The 17,877-nt window shown below is 44.4% G+C and overlaps 1 protein-coding gene across 5 annotated transcripts; it reads right to left on the minus strand.

Moving 5' to 3' along the window:
• Positions 1-206: 206 nt before the first annotated feature.
• LOC136456584 (plant cysteine oxidase 5-like) lies at positions 207-10,148 on the minus strand. Of its 5 annotated transcripts, none has more exons than XM_066456499.1 (7): positions 9,879-10,148; positions 9,613-9,701; positions 8,293-8,532; positions 7,352-7,515; positions 7,071-7,221; positions 855-1,055; positions 207-765 (listed from the first exon to the last, which is right to left on the minus strand). In XM_066456499.1, exons 3-7 carry the CDS (start codon positions 8,390-8,392, stop codon positions 641-643), a joined length of 741 nt encoding a protein of 246 aa, XP_066312596.1. In that variant the 5' UTR covers positions 8,393-8,532; positions 9,613-9,701; positions 9,879-10,148; the 3' UTR covers positions 207-640. The 5 variants fall into 5 exon arrangements, with proteins under 5 accessions (XP_066312596.1, XP_066312595.1, XP_066312593.1 ...); XM_066456498.1 differs by having other exon boundaries at positions 9,613-9,689; positions 9,775-10,148; XM_066456496.1 differs by having other exon boundaries at positions 9,775-10,148.
• Between the last annotated feature and the right edge of the window lie 7,729 nt (positions 10,149-17,877).

A 17,877-nucleotide genomic window follows, 5' to 3' on the forward strand; every position in this document is an offset into this window, starting at 1 on the left:
TTTAGCAAGGGGGAGTAGCTCGCAAGTGCTAAAGTTTGCACAGAAGTAACTTCTAGACAGTTTTAGGCAATTTTCCCTTCGTCTCGAAGCGACTTTTTTTACTGAGGGGAAAGAAAGAAGGCATATGCACATAACGGGCAACGAGCAACATGTTCAACTACAGTGTCAGCGGACGTAAATGAAACATGGAGATGATGTGCACAGAATTGTTTACGGCTCCTCCCTGTAATTTACAGTCTTGCCCAAAAATAGTAATGCTGCTATTACACAGACAAAAAGGTACCCCCACACCAAATTCTTTCTGAAATCACCAAATTGTCCATTGATCTCCCTACTAGTACACCATGACAATAGCTATGCTAGACTATGCTCAAAAGTATGTGCTCCACGGTCTTGATATGATAAGAGCTCCATAACTAGGTCAGAGATACTCCAGCAGTGGGACACAATTAAAATGGCAGCCAAACAAAAAACATCCATTCTTGTTCTGTAAAACTGCTGTTAAATTATCACAATCACTTTGACATGTACAAAGTAAACCGTAGGCTGCACATGACCTGATGATGCTTGCAATAGACACTACAAGCGCATCGTCTTTCAGCTGATTTGCAGTTTGGTGGATTCTGTGCTCCAAAGCAAATTATCTCCTAATAACAGGGCCTTTATACAGACCTCTCGCAACAACAAAGCCTTCTGGGGGCTGATGGTCCTCCAATTCCTCCAACCAAATTACTTGTGAGCTATCTATCTCAGCAGGCAAAACAACTGGTAGGCAGAAATTTTAACCAAAGTTAGAAAGCTCGGCAGAAACATAACTGTAAGTTTAAACCTTAAAATTCAAGATCTCCACATACCAGGTGGTTGATTCATTTGAGACTTTCGGAAGTATGAACAGTGCCGCCCATCCTCAGCGGAGTATGGTGGAGAAAGGACATCAAAGAGAGCACAAGGTGTGATGGCTCTGAAAGTGTGGATGTTACCACCTACATTAGGGTAAAGAATAGTTGTCTCCGGAGCAGTCATTTCACAATCTTTAACAAGCTTGGCCGGCCTTGCTGCAAATTCCAATAGGTAAGCTATTACATCATGCGACAAGTACAGAATAATATATTTATAAAGACCATGTGCATGGTTAGTCAAAGAAACATAAATAGGATCTTTGTGATAAATAGCCATACCTGTAGCCCATCCAGCACTAATTAAACAAATGACAGAAAATACAGCTTTTCCATACAACAGAAGAAAATAAAACATGACTACCATGTGGAATGTACCTCTACTTGTTTAGCTCTAAACTCAGCATTAAATCAGCTCATACAATTGACCAGGCTAACCAAGTGACAAACTCAAAGTTGGCAGTATCGACTAACAAGAAAGTGTGAGTAAAAGGTGGCGGCAGTAGAGTGCAAATGAACACTCACCATTCTAGGCTTTGATGAAATACATAGTTTTTTTTGGCAAATCGGAGCATTCTTAGTGATTGCACATTGGCAGAGTGCAAATGAGCAGTCCACCAGACTAGGTTTTGATTAATGATACAGATTTTTTAGCAAATCAGAGTATTCTTAGTGATCGCAGATCACATGGAACCAAGGCTAATACTGAAAATACAGGAGAATACAGCTAAATAAGTTTGGGAATTTGGTGTTTATACCCCTGCTGTACAGGCTAATGGTGACTTTACTTCTCTTTTTTAACTTCGTGAGTTTACCCTCGTACTTTCATTTTGAATCTGCCGTTTACCCCTACTTTGGGATGCCGTTAGTGGCTGGGAGATTAAACAAATAAAAGAATAGGAAAAGGGAGTGAAACAAGAAAGTTCAGGCAGGGGCACGGCGTGGTGTCGTACTCAGGCCAGTGGATCCAGGCACGGCATGGGCCTAGGCGCGTGGCTGAGAGCAGGTCCTGTGGGTGGGCAGAGGTGCACGACAGCCTAGACGATTCGTGCTGTGACAAGCTCGATTTGGATATTGGTGAGGTCGAATTGTATGGTGGCGAGCTCGATTTGGATGTTGGGGTCCTACAAGTGATTCAGAGCTAATTTTTATTGGTCACTCTGATCCGCTGCTTGTGCTAGAGATGCTTCATTTTCTGAAAAGCAAACTACTCTAGTTCCTGCAAATAAAGTTTCTTTCAGTCGATTAATCCTTGGAAAATAAATTTTGCACAGATTTATAATAATAAAACGAATGCATAAATTTGTGTCCAATTTTGTTGCTAACATCCCTACCAAATATGTCAAAATTATGATCTTGAAATACAGGTAATTTCACAAAGATCTCTAACAAAACAGGGATAAAATCACATGGGTAAACTAGTCTTTTCGTCCGAAAGTTAACACCGTTAACAAGACATCACAGAATAGGGGCAAGCTCTTCCTTCAGTTTGAAAACACGGGTAAAATCACAAAGTTTTAAAAACGAGGGCAAAATCAGCATTTCTATTCGAAACTAGGGCATGAACACCAAAGCCCCAATAAGTTGAAGTAAAATGCAAAGTAATACTTATGCACTATCTATCCCTAATAATAAAAAGGCAAAATTTCAGGTCTTTTTTTTTTGTCCAGCCCATTCAATTTGCCCCAACAGTCCAGTCCACTTCTTCCTTGCCCAAATAGGTATGGATGCCGTTCCGTCGTTCTCTCTAACCCGTCCCGTCCTTCCTTTGTCGTCTCGGAGTCGAAGGGCGTCGCTTCAACCGGTCCTTCTCCGTTCCTCCCTTCCTCCACGTTCTTAAAGGTGGCGGTGCAGGTGGGGGCTGCCGGTCCGGTGGCCGGGCGGCCGGATCCGGCTGGCCCTGGCCGGACGGCGCGGCGGCGGTCACGATGGCGGTGGCCGGTGCTCGTGCAGGTGCGTGAGACGGCAGCAGGGCCCTTTCCTCTCCTCTGCCCGCCCCCTCCCTTCACGAGAAGGGCCTTGGCGGCTGTGCGGCCGGCGGTGGCCGGGTTCGCTGCAGCGCGCCGCGTCCGACTCCGGCATGGACACCGACGCGCGGGAGGCTCTTGCGCCGCTGCCCGCCCAGCCCGGCACAAATCATGGTTTTTGCTGAGCGTGTCGGAATCGGGATTGGACAGCCCGGCACAAATCTTGGTTTTGGTTGAGCGAGTCGGAATCAGGATTGGATTGGAATAAGACTCCAGCTCCTATATATGCTCCTATCACAAAAATCAACTCCCGGGTATGTTGGACATGAACTCCAGTTCGACTCAAATTTCTTCTGCTTTTTTTAGCTGCTGCTGCTGCTACTACTACTAATATATTATCACTGTTTTTCGTTGGATCATTGGGATCTCCACGTGCAGAAGAAGTTTCTGATCTCGCCGAGCTGAACAAGTACACACGTTCTGATCTCGCCGAGTTGAACAAGGCCGCTGAGGGCCATGATGTCACTGCTCCAGGACGTCGACGCCGACGGCCAGACGCCGCAGCAGGTACTACGCGTTGCTCTGTATAATTCTGAATATACATATTGCCTCACCATGCATGCCATGTTAGTCTTTTAGCACTACGAGTCCCGGGTCATGTGTGTCCTGCAGCGATTTCGCTTCAGCTATCGCAGCAAGTTGGTGTGGTACTGCTCCATGCGATTGCTTGCATTGGCATACGATGGGTGAGCATGTTGGCCGTCCAACTGGAATTACGCGTAAACCTTCAAGAGAGATGTTTTATTCTGAGAATATAGATCTAATATTAGATGGACTAATATGATGGATTGTTAATTTACAAGTCTTGGTTTTACATTGTACTAATTTTACCTTTTGTTGGTTTTGCGGAATATGTATTCTTTCAATATTAAATCAGACAATGTTGAAAATTTAGATGTCCGACCTTTAAAGAGATCATGTCTGCATGGAAACATTAAGAACTACAATTGCCACCAATAAAGGTAAAAACCATAAATATTAATATTAGTTTTATATATAATAATAGTTTTCTCATTTATGTGGTGCTTATATGTTAATTATTTTATTACAAACGGGATGACTATGAACTCAGAAAGCATTTTTGGGATAGAGACTTTGAATGAAGGATTATAAATGTGAAGACAACTTACCTACAGTTCAAGACTTCATTCGATGTATAAAAAATACTCAGATTTAGAGATAGTCAAATAGCTTCCTCATATATTTTTTATAATGTAGACGATTTATTTATGTACAACTATTAGAGCACTTGAAACTGTTGATTATCGAATCAGTCTAAAATCAATTCTTACCCTATAGCTGTGCTTTAGTTCATCCTCTGCCTTTCCATACATGTGAGACTCATTTGAAGGGCTCTGCACCCTCAACAAAGTGGTTATATTTCTTCAATATCTAAAGGATTCTGGTTCCTGAAACGAGTATATATTGCTTAATAACTACCATGCAATTTAGTACAAGGGTTGGCAAGCATAATGACAAGCTGCTACTGAAAAGTTTCCTTGGAGACTGCAACAATGCACTACTGAACACTGGATCTACAGAAGAGCATACAGTCATTACGGACTTTGATTCACCTAGCTCACCGAATTTGCACAAAGCACTGAAGAGAGATGCTCTGTGGCGGTAACCATAATTTTGAACAGCCTACATCAGTGAGAGATGAGTCATGAGCCTTTAATTACATTTCCACAGCTGACTAGGTGCCGCCGACACTGTAACAATATGTTTTTGCTACAATAGTACTTGGATTATTTACATCAGGAAATTAACTAACAATTTGTGAAGTTCTTGAACTTCACGCTAACTAATTTTTTGCACTATTTAATTTTTTTGAACAATAAATATAGATATGGGATGCTACCTTGAATGTAAAACTATATTTTTTCCCCTGTTTTTGATGGATTCTGAAATTTGTGAGACTGTTTCAATATTTTTGGATGGATCAAGTTGGGTTTGGTTTCTCGTGATGGTGTGAGGCTGTGATCCAAATTCCAGTTTCTGGGATTTTGTTTTGGTGCAGATTGGTTAGCTTCTGTTTCCTGTGTTGTTTCTGAAACGACAATATGTTTCATGAACAGAAGCACCAGAACTGCATCGATCAGGTTCAGTGAAGGAGCAACACACTGATTTTTGTGAGGCTTAGCAGGGTCTTTTCAATTTAATCACAGCTTGTTTCTGCTGGGCCACTTGACCAATATGCAGCCCATTTTTTCTTATAGAAATTATTTTCAGCAGCTTGTATTCATGTCTGCTCCTTTGTCTATGATTGTCTTCTGCAGGAACAGCGCAGCAATCCCAGGTTCCCAGCAGCAGCTTGCTTGTGCTATGATGGCAGTGCAGTGGCTGCTGTTTTTAGTTTCACCCTGAGTTCTAGAACAGCTGTTCTGTAGCTACTGCTCTGCATCTTTGATTTTCCAAAGGAGTTGGTCGTTCGGTTTTCAGGTGTGCACCAGTAGCTTCTGGTGTTGCAGTTTTCCACGGTCAGTTTGACAGTGTTTCTTCAGGTGACTAATTTTCAGCATGAACAGTCCCTGCAGCTGTTCTGTTTATCGGCTTGCTACTGCAGTTCAGCAAAGCTTAAGTTTTCCAGCAGTGTATCATTCCATTGGATTGTGTCACTACTAACTATTGATTGATTAGTGGAGGGATACAACGTGTGGATAATTGTAATTTAGAACACAACTTTTTGTCTGCTCGATGAGAAAACTGTAATGCTCCATTTACCACCCTCTGGTTGCCAGTTCGGTTGTTCAGCAGATAACACCACCTGCCACCATAAATCCATTTCTCTAGGGATGGCCTGTCTTTGGAATCCTTTTTAGAGACAGTTCTTGATCAAAAAACAGCTTGAGAAATCGGAGAGTCGGAGGGCGGCCGGCGGCCGTCACGGTGGCCTGCGCTGCGCGTCTGTGCCTTCACGCGCGCCTGCGTGGAGTGGCGGCGAGGCGAGCCGGCCACTGTTGTGTGCAGTGGCCAATGGAGCGGGGCAGCGGGCGCAGGTCACGCTAGAGCCACTCGAGGGTAAGAGACGCCAAAGCAGGATTTTTTTTTGGGAATGGGCCTTCTTATGGGCCTAAAAAATCTCTTGAATATTAATTAAGAGCTATTAAAAAGCCTGTAATCTTAATTCAAATTTCCTTTTATCAATCATTTTGTATTGTACAATACAATAAAAAAAGCACATTGGTCAGAATAGACAAAAAATAATAATAAAACAAAAAGGGATTCAGAAAATCAAGAAAAAGTTAAAAGTTAAAAGAAATACATAATGGCAGTGCTAATATGAACTTTTACATTAATGATAAAACTTTAAATTAAAATATTAATTTCTTTTTAAATTAATAGATTTTTTCTCCCGTTGCAACGCACGGGCATATTTGCTAGTAAACATAAAATGCCGAAAAGACATTCTATAGCATGATATAGCCTAGGCCTACAAAGATAGTAGGTAGTGATGTGGGTCTGTAGGACCGGAGTCCTCTTCGGCTCAAATTTGGATGCCTAATTCTTCTTTATAACACCATGTAATTCCATAGGTTGGTCGAGTTTCTATTAACCTATTTTTATTTTTATGATTTAGGTAAGTACTCCCTCAGTCCCTAAAAGAATGCAATTCTAGAACAGTGATATGTTTAAGTGTCAAGTTTGACCAAATTTATATAAAATTTAATAACATTTATCGTAATAAATAGATATCATTAGATTTGTCATGAAACATTTTTCATAATATACTTATTCGAAGTCATAAACATTAATATTTTTACCTATATATTTGGTCAAACTTTAGGCACTTTAACTGAGAATACACCTAGAATTGCATTCTTTTTGGGACGGAGGTAGTACTGGACAGTGCTTTGCATCTATAAAATTTATGCACTACGAGCTAAAATGAATCAATGAACACAATAGATGTGCAAGAAACAAGAGATAGTGAAGTTCCATTTCTTAAGAACAGACGAATCAACTTCAAACTGTAATTTTATGCCTTATTGTTCTTTTCCCAATCCCATCCCCCCCCCCCCCCCCCCCCCCACCCCCTACCCCAAAAAAAAGCATTTACAATAAGTATATTCTCTGACAAACAAATAATACCATAATAAACAATGGCATGCAGAAGGAACGAACCAATTCAAATGTCAGAACTCACTTTGTAATTGATCAATTGGATGATCAGGTACATCAACCCAGTCATAAGATTCAGCATGCAGTCTTCCATAAAGAAGCTTGCTAAGTACAGTCATTCCAGGATGATTATGAAGTGGAATAACTGAAGAAGGTGGCATACAAAATATACCCATCTGCAAAATCATATATAAATTTAGTAAATCCTGAACGCAGTGAGCACCACAGAGACCCCTTTATCTGATCTCCTGAAAACCGCACAAAATAAACATAGAAATGGAATAATGAATGAATAAGAGATCTTACAGAGAAACTTTCACATTCATGAATGTGCAAATATTTGATTGCAGCAGAGAACTGGTTAGCCCCATTACGTCCTCGTCTCCCATTTGATGGACGCGTAGAACTACTCCAATTGCGTGCAATTTGTGCTTCATTATCTAGGCCGACATCTAGAGGTCTTATCTCATCTGCAAAAAGGAACAGGGTTTCATATTTTAAGTCTGACGGTGCTCTTATCTCACAGAACGAATCAGAACTCAATGTTAGAACTGAAATAAAGTTTAGAGCAGCAGTGCCAGAACACAATTTTATATCATACATGCAAGCCAAACACCTTAATGAAATCAATAAACCAAGTTGTTGCTTCCTTTTGGAGGGAATTCAGCTGTAGTGAATCCTCCTGTTGCTATCATATATCAAATAAACATATAGGACTGAGTATACAGATTTATTTACAGCGGAAAAGATAAATAAACCTATCAAGAGATTAACAACAGCACCAATTTTTTTGCAAAAACTCAGTTGTCTGTTTGGAGAGACAGATTCAAAACTACGAACCCAATTCCCCATACCTAAAGCTGGCAGCACTCAGTGGAAGTTCAATTGTGTTATCACTTATCCATTATTCGCAGCGGGTTGGAACATCACAATGAAATTCATAGTCTGACCCACTAACAAACAAAATAATTAAACCAATTGACCAATGCCAGCAACTGAAAGCTACTGATCTAGAACAGGCAAACAACACTGTTTATGAAGTAACATATAAAAGGAAAGTCTCTGTAAAAAAACATATAAAAGAAAAGATCATGAATGTCTTGTTGCACCAGAACAAATCACCAGCAAAAATATGACATCATGGTCACAAACAGGTTGACTTTCCATTTCAAGCTCACTATGAAAAACACAACTAGGCAATGGTAAAAGATACCAATTATTCCAGAAGATAAACAAATTTGACTTACCTAACAGTGCGCGGACTCTCTCAAGCGCCTCTTCAGATATGGGACCTTGTGGAGAAAATGATACTTTACATGCATTGGAGAGATTCTTTATTTTTGGCATCTTGCACTTCAATGTATTCTTGAGATGATGCCAATTGTCAAGCTTCTTAAAGCTCTACTTTAATCCTCAACTGAAAGGCTGAAATACAGGTCAATTGATCCACAGACGTGTTGTTGGACACTGGTTGCCTATCCTTGCACCTACCGAAGCAACAAGAGTGTGTTCCATGAGATTATCCAAGAACAGTCTCCTCAAAACAAAGACAATGAAGAAAACAAAGGAAAACCTGTATGGATATCGCTATATTTAATAAATGTGATTGATATATAAATCATATAAAGTGTAGCTTGAGAATGGTATGACAAATGCAGACTTCGTATTAACACGGATGAAGATTAAGTACACTGTAAAAACATAACAACCACACATCAAGATCAGGTGAGTTACTGAATTATAATGTGATTCGCTCTAGTAAAAGCTGCTATGTATTCAAGTCTAGAGATTTGCTTGTTCGACAATTTGATGCCATCCTCGCCCCTTTGGGAGCACTTACCGAAAAGCTAAAGCCATAGAGCACATTTACCCTAGCAGATGGTTAGCTATGTAAAATGCTAATCTAAGTCCTCCAGTCCAAAAATATAATCATTATAGATTGTAAACACATAAACTATATCAATACACAAAATTACTGATACCTCAAACAACAATACATGAGGGAAAATAAAAGATCTCATGTAGAAAAATAAATGAAATGTGATACTCCATGAACATATGGATTAACAACTGCTCCCCATCTAATTGCCATAAGTCCAAGGTGCAATCACTCGTTTGAAATGTCTCACCCAGATTCATCTAAAGCCCACAGGACATGATCACCAACACCATTACAAAGTATCAAACATCAGAGATACCAGCAGGATCGCATTAGACCACACACCAAGAACTGGCCGCTTCCCATGGTTAAACACATTCAGTGGCTCAATGTCAGGGAAAAAAAACTACTACCACACATTCACTGCATTATTATTGATTATAATAATAACTGGGCAAACTGGCCAAACTGTAGTCCAATGTTTTCAGACCTAAGCATCAAACGACGTTAATTGAGTGGAAGGATAAAAAGAAGTTGCCATAATTTCGAAGGGTTTATCACGTTATTCATACAAATGATTCATCATTCGCTAGTCTAATCTAATACTCTAATTCCAAAATCCAACCCCTTGTCGAATAATCTCAAAATCTAAGGGCACATCAAGGAGAGGAACAGGGGAGGCCAATACCTATGACTGCCGCCTGACACGGGCCTTCTCTTCTTGCAGGCTGCCGTCCTCTCTTTGCCGGCGTGGCCGCTGGCCCACTGCTCCGTCTCCTAGATAGGGTTAGCGTCAGCGCATGCAAGGGGTTGAGGTGACGCGCGCACGCTACCTTGTGGGGGTCGGCACCTGGGGAAGTCGACTGGGCCGCTGCTGGAGTATGGGCAGGGCGCTAGGGAAGAACGCAAACCGAAGCAGATCCCACCCACGCACCTTGAAGGCCAGAGCCTCACCTAGGCAGCACGAGACGAGACGAGGCCCGAATCTCACGGGGAGGATCCGAGGAGCCGCGTCGGGCGGATTGGGCGCGTAGGGATCGGCGAGCGCCACCGCAAGCGGCTGGGTATCGTGGCCGCCGCGTCCGATCCGACGCCGCGAGGCATCAGCAGCGCCTCCTCGCCATGAGGGGCGCGTCGGGGAGGAAGGGGCAGGGGCTTACCGGCCCTGTTCGCTTCTTACGATCCCTACTTTTCGACCTGTTTTTTCATACAAACAGCGTTTTACTCCCGCAGCAAATCACAGTATTTTCAGCGAATCCAACGGGGCCACTGTGGTTGCCTGGTTGGGGAGGCGCCGAGGAGGGGTGCTGGTGACCGGGTGAGATGCCCTGGCCCCGACACTTTCGTTTTTAATGGTAATTAGTATTTAATTATAGATTAATTAGGCTTAAAACATTCGTCTCACGATTTTCAACTAAAACTGTGTAATTAGTTTTTTTTTCGTCTACCTTTAATGTTTCATACACGTATCATAAAATTCGATGTGATGGCTACCATAGTATTTTTTGGAAAATTTTTTTTGAACGCGTCGTCTTTTTTATGAGCCGGGAGTGGAGAGCGTACTAGGTGGTGGGGCCGTGGTCGCGGAAGCCAAGTGCCATGTAGTACGTACTACCCGTCGACATGCGACGCCAAGCCTCTGTGACATGACATGCGGCCCCCTGGAGCGGGTCACGCGGCCCTCTGTAGGCGCGGTGCTGGTGGGCTGGGACAGTGCCGGTCAGGACATTCTGCGTTGTGGTGCACGGACAAGGTCCAGGAAGGAGGAGCCGCTGTTCGCGCGCCGGCCCTCGCGTACGCTGAAGGGGTACGGTGGGTGGCGCGCACGCGGGGCAGGGCGGCTGCGGGCTGCGGCACGTGAGCCCGCAGTGGCGCAGCGGGTGGGAGCAGCCGCTTACTGGCGCAGTAAAGAATCTACACATACCGCCATCTCAATCCATGACATGTGGGACCAAATCAGCATGGGACCAGCATGTCACGGGATGCATGAGTCCAAACCAAAGATTAGCCATGTCGAATTGTCGATGTGCTCTGGGGGAAACACAACAAAACTACCCGTCCGTGCCCATTTTACAATTGGAACGCATTCTGACGGATTTTTTATATTTTGGTCTTTTTTTTTAAGCTTCTCACAAATAGATCCTGGAATAAAGATTTCAGAATATGGACCCTTAGCTCGGCGTCATTGGTGCTGGCGCCGAGCTAACACGTCTTGGCCCCAGCATCCTTGGCGCCGAGATCTTGGGCTCGACGTTGACGTGGCGCTGATTTGGCAAGCAGCTCGGCGCCATAGATGCTGGCGCCGAGCTCGGCACCGTGGGCACTGACGCCAAGCCTCCTTTCCTCTCCCTCTCTCGCTATGCTGGTACTTTTTGCACGTAGTTTTTTCGGCAACAGGATGGCCGGACAGCAGGTGGAAGAGTACTGTGCAGAAGTTGGAGCAGTTATCGTGGCTCGTGGGATGGGTATGTACGTACGATTACGTGCCTACGTGTTTGGATTTTTTATTGTCTGTACAGGTTGTGTCTTGTCAATGCCACTCTACCCACTCCGTCCTGCGCGAGTGGTGCTCGACTGCCCACACCATGCGACAAGACTGCCGCTATAGTGGACGGGAGGAGGGAGGGGGACGTGTGATGGGACAGGGCGAGACTGCGAGACCGCCGCTATAGTGGACAGCAGTAGTTGTTGCGTTGTACTTCCTCCGTCCAAAAAAAACTTGATAAAGAAAGTCTGATTGCTAGCGAGAGAAAGTCGCTGTTGCGTTGTACTTCCTTTGCCCAAAAAACTATGGGATTTAAAAATTGTCCTAAAAAACTTGATATTTTTGCTTAGACAATATATTTGGACAAATCTTAAGTAAGGGATTTACTCCTTAATTAGCATAGTTCACCTTCAATAAATAGGGGTATATTGGTATTTTCGTTGAGCACTAATCTAAACTAAAATCATAGAACATCAAGTTTTTTTGGACGGAGGTAGAGTATGTAGTGGTTCTTAGAATTATAGCTAAAAGTTGGGTAGATCTCTAAATCCATGTGTAAGTCACTGTAATAATGATTCCGCCTATATAGAATGATTGAAGTGAATTGAAGGAGACCACTAGCGAGCATACGTATGTAATAGCAAACATGTTGGCACGTTGCAACGGAACACCTTATCGCTCAATTAACCTAACAACTTATAGCTCAGAGATTTACGTAATGATTGGATTATCTATTTCAATACGTATATGAGTATGGTTTTAACTTATAAGAGCAAGGTTGTGAGTCCGTGTCACGTATAAGACAGAAAGGGACGCAAGAGCATTGTAGAAAGGGAAAAAACATACAGACAGAATAATCATCCTGTTCGTTTGGCTTATAAGCTGTACTTTTTTAGCCAACGAACAGTATTTTTCTCTCACAACAAATCAGCCAACAGTACTTTCAGTCATGACTTATCAGCCAAGCGAACAGGGTAAATCATTTTACTCTTCTTTTACTTTTCGAACTGTCGTCGCGTTCTCCGTATCTCGTATTTGATTTAGATTATGACACATGTTCATACGAGTTAGAATAACTTATGTCTAATAACGATGGCACAAAGTCCTATTCTAAACTACAGTATATTAGGTTTCATGTAACTTGCTAGTTAATATTATGTAGGTTTGCGCCAGCCTAAACGTAGCACGACAGAGTCCTATTCTAAAATACAGTATAATAGGTTTCGTGTAACTTGCTAATTAGTACTAGGTAAGGTTTACGTCGGCCTAAACATAGCACGATAACATACGTGTAAGCACAAATGACGAACAACTTACAAGAGGCGAGAGAAAGCAAGAGAGGAAAGAGGCAAAACACACGTAAAAGGTGGAACCGTGGAAGGAGTACAGAGACAAGCTTATAGCAGAGGTACACGCAAAACGTAGAACGATAGCATGCTCGGCGCCAAGCAGGAGAGACTAGCACCAATAGGAAAGGGCAGCAGTATGTCAACAAGAGCGAACAACTATTTCACCGTCCACTATAGCGAACAACTATTTCACCGTCCACTATAGCGAACAACTATTTCACCGTCCAACAGGAAATGACAGCAGTAACGATAGCATGCCCGGCGCCAAGTGGGGCCCTCGTAGTCTCGCCCTGTCCCATCACACGTCCCCCTCCCTCCTCCCATCCACTATGGCGGCGGTCTTTGTCGCGTGGTGTGGGCAGTCGAGCACCGCTCATGTAGGACGGAGTGGGTAGAGTGGCATTGACATGAACCAACCTGTACAGACAATAAAAAATCTAAACACACAGGGACGTAGTAATCGTACATACATACCCATCCCACGAGCCACGATAACTGCTCTAACTTCTGCACAATACTCTTCCACCCGCCGTCCAGCCATCTTGTTGCCGAAAAAGCTACGCGCAATAAAGTACCAGCATAGCGAGCGAGGGAGGGGGAGGAAAGGAGGCTTGGCGCCAGTGCCCACGGCGCCAAGCTCGGCGCCAGGAGCTACGGCGTCGAGCTACCTGCCAAATCAGCGCCACGTCAACGTCGAGCCCAAGATCTCGACGCCAGGGACGCTGGTGCCGAGACATGTTAGCTCGACGCCAGCACCAATGGCGCCGAGCTAAGGGTCCGTATTCTGAAATCTTTCCACTAGGGGTCTATTTGTGAGAAACTTTCAAAAAAGGGCTAAAATATAAAAAATTTGGTTCCCCGTGCCACCACACCCAGAGCCAGCAGCGCGACCTGCCGCCTGGCCAGCGCCTAGCGGGGACGGGCCTCGTCCTCGCTCCTCGATGCGTTTGCTTCTGCTGACGAGTCCTTGCCTCCACCTCCAGTCCTCCAGGGACCACGGCCTCACCCTTCCCGTACGGCGCCGAACCCTAACCCCATTGCCAGTGGTAAAAAAAAGGATGGTATCTAGGCCGCCGATTTCAGTGGAGCACACTGTACGATGCAGAGCTAGAATAGGCGGCACTAGTAGAAGGGCGCAGGCGAACAGGTGTCGCACGCCGGAAATGGATGGCGAGGAGCGCTGCGTCGTGTCGTCTCGCATCGAATGGTGGCCGTGGCCGACCGCCCGAGTGGAGATCGAGGGTCAGGAGGTGGGCTCGAGATTCGGGGGAAAGGAGCGAACGCGCTTTCTTCATTGAACTTGAACCTCGCGGGCGTGGGTCATGGCGGGACTTCGGAAATTTGCGCTCGGCCCCAGCGGCAACACCCTGCCCCTCGCCCGAATTTTTTACAATTTGGCCCTTTTTGTGAAAGTTTCTCACGAATAGACCCCTGGTGGAAAGAATTCAGGAAATGGACCCTTAGCTCAGCGCTATTGATGCTGGCGCCGAGCTAGGCGCCAGCGTATTTGGCGTCGAGCTCCTAGGCACGGTCGAAGACCTACCAGGGGGCTCGGCGCTAGAGTGACTGGCGCCGAGCTCGGCGTCGTCGATCTTGGCGCCAAGCTCGGAAATATCTAATGGGCCCACGCCTTTCCTCTCCTTTTCTCTCTCTCGCCCTAGCTGAGCACTGCCGCCAACGCCGACGCCCTTGCCCGTGCCACCGCCGCGCCCACACCCTCGCCACGCCACCGCTGTGCCCGTGCCTGCTCCCATGCAAGTAACATAGGAACGGGATCAAGAGACCCTAGAGGTTCAGAAGTTGACAGTTGCTCACTGCAACTGTGAACGTATGTTGATTCACGTGCTGAACCAGTGGAATGAAGCCTGGAATGAAGAGAGTGCATTGAGAGCGCGACAGGTTGAGCTAGAGCAGCAGTTGGTAGCTGCAGAAGAGTACAATGACCATCTCCATGAGGAGGTTCACCTGTTACACAATCAGCTTCACCCTCTCCTGCCCCCTGATGATGAGGATGAGATGGGCTCTGGTGTCATCATGGCTGAAGATGATGATGACATTGAGATTAATGGACCTGAGGACGTTCCACCTGGAGAGGAGGAAGATGAGGAGCTAGAATCTGCTAGTGATGAAGATGGAGGAGAGATCTTCGACACTGACTCTGAGGATGATGCGTAGTTTAGCTTACTACTTAGCTAATGCGCTAGAGCTAGTATTTTGTTGATCCTCATGCATGAACGAGTAGCTTTGTAATAAGTTAATCTTTGGGATGTAATATCAAACCCTATGTTATCTTTGATGTAAGTTTGGAACCTCTATGGCTTGGATGTAATCTATCAAACGTGTTATGCTCTGCGTATGTGAGCCTTTGATAAATTCCGTCTATGCGGTCTATAGATCTCGTTGTTGGTTAAGTTCATCGCATTAATGTGTCAATTGATGTGCTTGATGAGTTGTGTGATTGTGATGGATGATTGTGCCTCTGTTGATTGTATAAATTCATTCTCTTCAATGGAATCAGTTTGGCATAATTATACAATTCATCTACAAAATTTTCCACATCGTTAGTGCTCATTGGCTATACATTTTTCAGATGGCTTATAATCTTCGTCGTGGTTGTAGCCTTGGAGATGAGAAACAACCACCTCCTCCACCACCGCCCACACCAGCTGAGCTAATGCAGACAGTCGTCGAAAGTTAGCGCATGCTAGCTGAGGCTATGCGCCAACTGGCTAACCGCGATGATCGACATGTCCGCTAGGGACCCGAGCCAAACTAGTATAGCAGCTTTAAGGACTTCATGGACACAAAGCCTCCTATCTTTAGAGAGGCAGAAGAACCATTACAAGCTGATGAATGGTTGAGTATGATAGAGCAAAGGTTTGGATTGCTCCGATTGACAGAAGGTATGAAGGCCTCGTATGCAGGACACCAGCTCCAAGGCCCTGCAGGCATCTGGTGGAACCATCATAGGACCACCTTCCCTGCAAACGTCGAGGTGGTTAGGGACCAGTTCTAGGAAGCTTTCAAGGGACATTTTATCCCTCCTGGTCTCATGGCAATCAAGCATACCGAGTTCATGAAGCTAACTCAAGGCAACAAGAGTCTTAATGAATACCTCCATGCATTTAACAACCTAGCGAGGTATGCTCCTGAGTTTGTTGATATTGATGCCAAAAAGATAGCTAGTTTCAAGAGGGGACTTTCCCCTAAACTGATGAAGTCTATGGGCAACTGTAAGTGTGTCACCTTCAATGAGTTTATCAGTGACACCCTGACTCAGGAGAATAATGATAAGGTATATGCTGCTTTCAAGACCCGTAAAAGAAACTTTAAGGCAGGTGCTTCACAGTCTAAGGCACCAGTGGTATCCAAAACCCAATATCGTCCACCCAATGCTAATGTCCGGTACCGCCCACCTCAGAAGAAGAATCAAGCTAAAACTAGTTTTCGCAAGGGGTACACAATTTCCTTGCCAAAGAATACCTCTGAGCAGGGCAGCTCTAATGTCCCACTAGCTAACAGGCCATGCTGGAACTGTAACAAGCCTGGTCACTGGGCTAGTAATTGTCCCTATCCTCCCAAGCAGAATGCTCAGGGAAACATCCACCAGGAGCGTGTTCACTACACTACTATGGAGGAAATTCCTACTGGTGAAGTGGTCACCGCTGGTAAGTTTCTTGTTAATGATCACCCTGTAGTTGTGCTCTTTGATTCGGGTGCTTCACATTCCTTTGTGAGTTCTACTTTTGCATCTAAGCATAAGATGGATGTGATTACAATTGTCAAGGGTGGTTATTGTATTAGTGCTACTGGAAATAATATCATGACTAACCAAGTAGTTAAAGATGTAAAGATTAAGATTGGGAATCGAGAGTTCCTTGTGAATCTTGTAGTTCTGCCGGGGGTAGGAATCGATGTAATCCTAGGGATGAAGTGGATGAGCGGGAATGGAGTGTTGATCGATACATCAACCCGTGTGGTAATGTTGAGAGATCCTATGGATAAGAAGGGTTTTCTAGTGCAGTTGCCTCATGATATCGCTATTCACAATACAGCCAATGCTACCCTAGCCAAAGCCATTGAGGATATACCGGTTGTCTGTGAGTTTCCAGATGTCTTCCCTGATGGCTTGCCTGGATTACCTCTGGACCGTGAAGTAGAATTCAAGATATAACTCATTCCAGGTACGGCTCCTATTTCTCGAAGGCCCTATAGAATGCCGCCCAATGAGTTGGCTGAGCTGAAGATTCAGTTGAATGAGCTATTAAAGAAAGGTTTGATTCAGCCTAGTTCTTCTCCTTGGGGTTGTCTGGCTATCTTTGTGAAGAAGAAGGATGAGTCTCTACGCATGTGCGTGGATTATCGCCCCCTTAATGCTGTTACTATCAAGAACAAATACCCTCTTCCTCAGATCGATATTTTGTTTGATCAACTCTCCAAAGCTAAGGTATTCTCCAAGATCGATTTGAGGTCTGGCTACCATTAGATCAAAATTCGTCCTGAAGATATACCTAAGACAGCTTTCTCTACTCGTTATGGCTTGTTCGAATATCTTGTCATGTCCTTTGGGTTGACAAATGCTCTGGCACACTTTATGTACCTGATGAATTCGGTATTCATGCCGGAATTGGACAAGTTTATCGTCGTGTTCATTGATGATATCCTTGTATATTCTCAGAATGAAGAAGAGCATGTTGAACATCTGAGAATTGTTTTAACTCGATTACGTGACAACCAGCTTTATGCTAAGTTCAGCAAGTGCGAATTCTGGTTGAACAAGGTACCTTTTCTAGGTCATGTGTTATCTGGAGATGGAATTTCGGTTGACCCTACTAAGGTGCAAGAAGTCCTAGAATGGAAGGCACCTACTACGGTCATAGAAGTCCGAAGTTTCCTGGGTTTGGCTGGCTATTATCGTCGATTCATCCTGGATTTCTCAAAAATCGCCAAGCCCATGACTCGACTACTTCAATGTGGACCCCGAAGTGTGAAGAGGATTTCCACACTTTGTGGACCTTACTTACTTCTGCTCCTGTATTGGCATAACCTGACATCGAGAAGCCTTTTGATGTCTATTGTGATGCATATGGCACCAGTTTGGGGTGTGTTCTTATGCAGG

The sequence above is a fragment of the Miscanthus floridulus genome, chromosome 6 (genome assembly GCF_019320115.1).
Source record: "Miscanthus floridulus cultivar M001 chromosome 6, ASM1932011v1, whole genome shotgun sequence".
NCBI lineage: Eukaryota > Viridiplantae > Streptophyta > Magnoliopsida > Poales > Poaceae > Miscanthus > Miscanthus floridulus.

Bases quoted from the DNA above. Each gene is read 5' to 3' on its own strand.
- LOC136456584 (XM_066456501.1), bottom strand. From the start codon at position 8,392: ATGCCAAAAATAAAGAATCTCTCCAATGCATGTAAAGTATCATTTTCT. The intron at 7,516-8,292 runs GTAAGTCAAATT...TCCTTTTTGCAG, and splicing joins GAGAGTCCGCGCACTGTTAG to ATGAGATAAGACCTCTAGAT. The intron at 7,222-7,351 runs GTAAGATCTCTT...ATGATTTTGCAG, and splicing joins ATGAATGTGAAAGTTTCTCT to ATGGGTATATTTTGTATGCC.